At 36.7% G+C, this 4284-nt stretch overlaps 1 protein-coding gene across 1 annotated transcript; it reads left to right on the top strand.

Moving 5' to 3' along the window:
- LOC109191553 lies at window positions 1-1707 on the top strand. The gene has a single exon (XM_019342180.1). It carries the CDS (start codon window positions 1-3, stop codon window positions 1705-1707), a length of 1707 nt encoding a protein of 568 aa, XP_019197725.1.
- Window positions 1708-4284: the final 2577 nt, after the last annotated feature.

The following is a 4284-nucleotide window of genomic DNA, read 5'->3' as shown; positions in this document are numbered from 1 at the left end:
ATGGATGGAACGTATGTGTCATGGATATGGCACGGGGAGAAGGCTACGTTAAACAACTCAATAGATGATGGCGGTCTAATTAGGGGAGAAGAGCATAATCGTGTTGATGAAAATCCTATAGATATGGTAAATGCTGCTTATGACGAATACGTTGAGGATCCCAACAAATTTAGTAAATTACTAGAAGATGCAGAGAAACCGCTATACGTTGGATGTACTACGTTTACAAAACTATCAGCGGTAGTGAAGTTATATAACTTGAAGGCAAAATATAGTTGGAGCGATGCAAGTTTTACGGACCTTCTGGATTTGTTTGCAAAAATGCTTCCAACTGACAACGTACTGCCTTCTTCTTTATATGAGGCAAAGAGAAGCTTGGTTGCATTGGGAATGGACTACGAGAAAATACACGCGTGTCCCAATGACTGTATCTTATATCGTAAGGAGAATGCAAATTGTACTAATTGCCCTACTTGTGGAACTTCAAGGTGGAAGATAGGCAAGAATTCTAAGATATCCATAGGAGTTCCTGCAAAGGTGTTATGGTACTTTCCACCGATACCAAGATTTCAAAGAATGTTTAGGAGCAAGGATATATCTAAGGAGTTAACTTGGCATAGTGATAATAAAGTTTGTGATGGTTACTTGCGTCATCCAGCTGATGCACCTTGTTGGAGAACAGTAGATGAAATGTGGCCAGATTTTGCTAATGAGCCAAGAAATCTTAGATTGGCTTTATCTGCAGACGGGATAAATCCCCATAGTGTAATGAGTTCTACATATAGTTGTTGGCCAGTCATCATGATTACATACAATCTTCCTCCTTGGATGTGCATGAAGCGAAAATTCATGATGCTCAGTTTGTTGATTTCTGGTCCTAAACAACCCGGGAATGACATTGATGTTTATTTGGCACCTTTGATTGACGATTTAAAAGTGTTGTGGGAAGAAGGTATAGAAGCATATGATGCATACCGACAAGAAAAATTCGTCCTTAAAGCTGTTTTACTATGGACGATCAATGATTTCCCAGCATATGGGAACTTATCAGGTTGCACTGTCAAAGGATATCATGCATGTCCTATCTGTGGTGAGAATACATATGCCAAGAGGTTGAAGCATAGTAAGAAAATGGCATTCACAGGACATAGAAGATTTTTATGTAAAACTCATCCTTATCGAAGGCAAAAGAAGGCATTTGATGGTAAGCAAGAATTCGACTTAGCACCCAAACCATTGAGTGGCCATGATGTTCTGAAAACAGTTGAGGGGATCAATTGTAGTTGGGGAAAAAACAGTGGCAAGCTAAATGCTAAAAGAAAAATTAGTGAATCATGTTGGAAAAAGAAATCAATTTTCTTTGAGCTTGAGTATTGGAAGCATTTGCATGTTCGGCATGTTCTTGATGGCATGCACATTGAGAAAAATGTGTGTGAAAGTATTATTGGCACATTACTTGACATCCCAGGAAAAACCAAAGATGGGGTAGCTGCTCGACTAGACCTTGTGGAAATGAATGTGAGAATGGAGTTGGCACCAAAACAAGGGGAGAAGAGAACGTTTTTGCCACCTGCTTGCTATACCCTAAGCAAAGATGAGAAAAAGAAAGTTTGTAACTCTTTGTTACATATGAAAGTCCCATCAGGCTATTCATCTAATGTGAGAAACCTTGTCAATGTGAAGGAGTTTGAAACTTGTTGGTCTTAAATCTCACGATTGTCACACTTTCATGCAACAGTTGCTTCCAGTTGCTATTCGAGGTGTGTTACCCAAACATGTAAGGTATGCTATCACTCGGTTCAGGTAGATGAGGAAGAAAACATGTCGGGTTCTCAAGAAACCCAGTCAACGAGGAGCACACGAGGTCGTACCCAAATGCATAAGCTTGCTATGCAAAGGGCACAAGGACTGAAGAAAGACGTACAATTCAATGAACTAGGACAACCAATTGGAGATAGTGCTGCAGAACTACAAAGTTACATTGGTGTCCTTGCAAGAGAAAAGGTGAAGTTGAATTTTAAGACATGGAAACATGTGCCACAGGATATTAAAGACAAGATATGGGACGCTGTTAATGTAAGGAAAATCTAATTCGTTTACTTAGTATTTGTGATATTTAACACATTAGTCGTTTAATTCTCACAAAATTTTATCTATGTAGTTGAGCTTCAGAGTTCCGGCAATATTCAAGAAACCTTGCTTGAGTTCAGCAAATGACAAATGGCGGCAATATAAAACACAACTCACAAATAACTTTATTTGGAAGAGACTGAATGATGAAGAAAACTTGCACAAACCACCCCCAGGATATGGTATTATGGGAGATGAATGGAGTCAATTTGTGATTAGCCGCATGTCCGAAGACTTCAAGGTAACCTCAAAACTAGAAGTCTATCTATATGTGTATATATCAATTTAATTTAAAAAGTTCAAATGCCCACCACAAGCTTTTGCACAGGTATTCATCTTGCAAAGTGTGTTTAACAAAATAGCAACTTATCCCATTGAACAATTTAGCTCTATACAGTACACAAACTTGCAGAAACCACACCCATGTTTGATGCCACATGATTTCTGACTGTCCTGTGTAATTGCAGTAATATGATTTGTTGTGATGCTTAGTCATTAAGATTATGCTTTGGCCATCTGTCCTCTGGAAATAACTAAAAATTAAATCCCCCACCTATGAGGCATATTCAATTAGAATATATATATATATATATATATATATATATATATATATATATATATTTATATATATATATATTAGTTTAGCATTTATGTATTCAGGTTGTTCCAAACCGTATAACAATTAAGATTTATTGTAATATTACCAATTAATGAGTTCAGTTAAGAAATCAAAAAAGATGAAGTGTTCCCCCTTTTCCTCATTTCTGTTTTTATCATGTCTGTTTTCACTTTTCAAGCATGAAGCATCATCTTTGTCTTAGAAATATAATGTCAAGTTTTGATCATGTTTGTCTTAGAAACTAAGCGAGCAGCAAAAGGTACGAAGAAAGCAAAACCTTTATCCACATAGGCTTGCTCGTAAAGGATATGCGCGTCTTGCTAGTGAAATTGTAAGTATTTATCTCTATTCACTTTCACTAATAACTTAAACTCATTTTCACCTTAGTTTGACATTGATAAATCTTCTTGGCTGTAGTCAACAGAATTGTGTGATGATGACGAAGTGAATAGAGCTATACTTTGGAAGAAAGGGAGAACTAGTAAGCAAGGAGAAATAGAAGGAGATGTTTTGAAGACAAAATTTACAAAGATTGTAAGCAAAACCTTTAATTTACTGGTATTTTCCTCTTTATGTATTTCGAAAGATTGTGGTTATCATGGTCATTTGTCATGAATTACAGGATGAATATATTCAGCAAAAGCAAGATGGTTTGTTGCAACTTCAAGGACCAAATGAGGACATCCTGACACAGGCTCTTGAATCTAAGGAGCATGGAGGTCGGGTGAGGGCTATAGGTGGACATGTCAATCCCTCAACATATTTCAGATTGGGTAAAGGGATGCTTCCTAACCATGAGAAAAATGTCCTTCTAAGACGACAAGCAACAGTAGAAGACAGAGTTGCAAAGTTAGAAAATTTGGTCCTTCAAAATGTTGCCTTTAAATCATCTCCGATTGAAGAAAAAGGGAGTTGTACTGCAAAGGATGCAAAGGGTGCGATGAAGCTGAGTGAAGAAGAAATTGGTTTTATGAAACAAAAATTGGATTTCGAAGATGATGATGATGAGCTGCAGTTTATTGACAAAGAAGATGTCTTGGAGGTAAATATTCCCTCTTTACTGAAGTTTACATTTTACTTAGTTTATTAGGCAAAAATTACTATCTACGTATTGGTGCCTCTGTCAAATGTTTTGCAGATTTGCTTCATCCTCTCAATTTTCAAATGTTTTGCATTTTTCATATAAACTGTAGAGATGTTAATTTGTGCATGTATATAATTCACATGTCTTGGTTAGTATATTTATTTATTTACCTAATATGTGTATATTTTGCAAATTAGAAACAATGTAAGAAGAAACCGAGCAAGGAAGTCAAAAAGCTTGAGTTGAACTCCTCAAGTATGCCTAAGTCATTATGGCTACTATACTGTTATTACAAGCGTGCACTTGGGAATGGAGAGAGTTTAAAATAGTGCTAGATGAAAATGTCTTCGGGGAAGAATGCTCTATATGTGCACGACGAAGATGTGACTCCGTTTTGTCAATTTGGATGCCGAATATCGTACAAAAATGTATTGCTGTGTACAGCTGATGG

The sequence above is a fragment of the Ipomoea nil genome, unplaced genomic scaffold (genome assembly GCF_001879475.1).
Source record: "Ipomoea nil cultivar Tokyo-kokei standard unplaced genomic scaffold, Asagao_1.1 scaffold1694, whole genome shotgun sequence".
NCBI lineage: Eukaryota > Viridiplantae > Streptophyta > Magnoliopsida > Solanales > Convolvulaceae > Ipomoea > Ipomoea nil.
This window is presented reverse-complemented; position numbering and strand designations above follow the sequence as displayed.

Bases quoted from the DNA above. Each gene is read 5' to 3' on its own strand.
- LOC109191553 (XM_019342180.1), top strand. From the start codon at position 1: ATGGATGGAACGTATGTGTCATGGATATGGCACGGGGAGAAGGCTACG.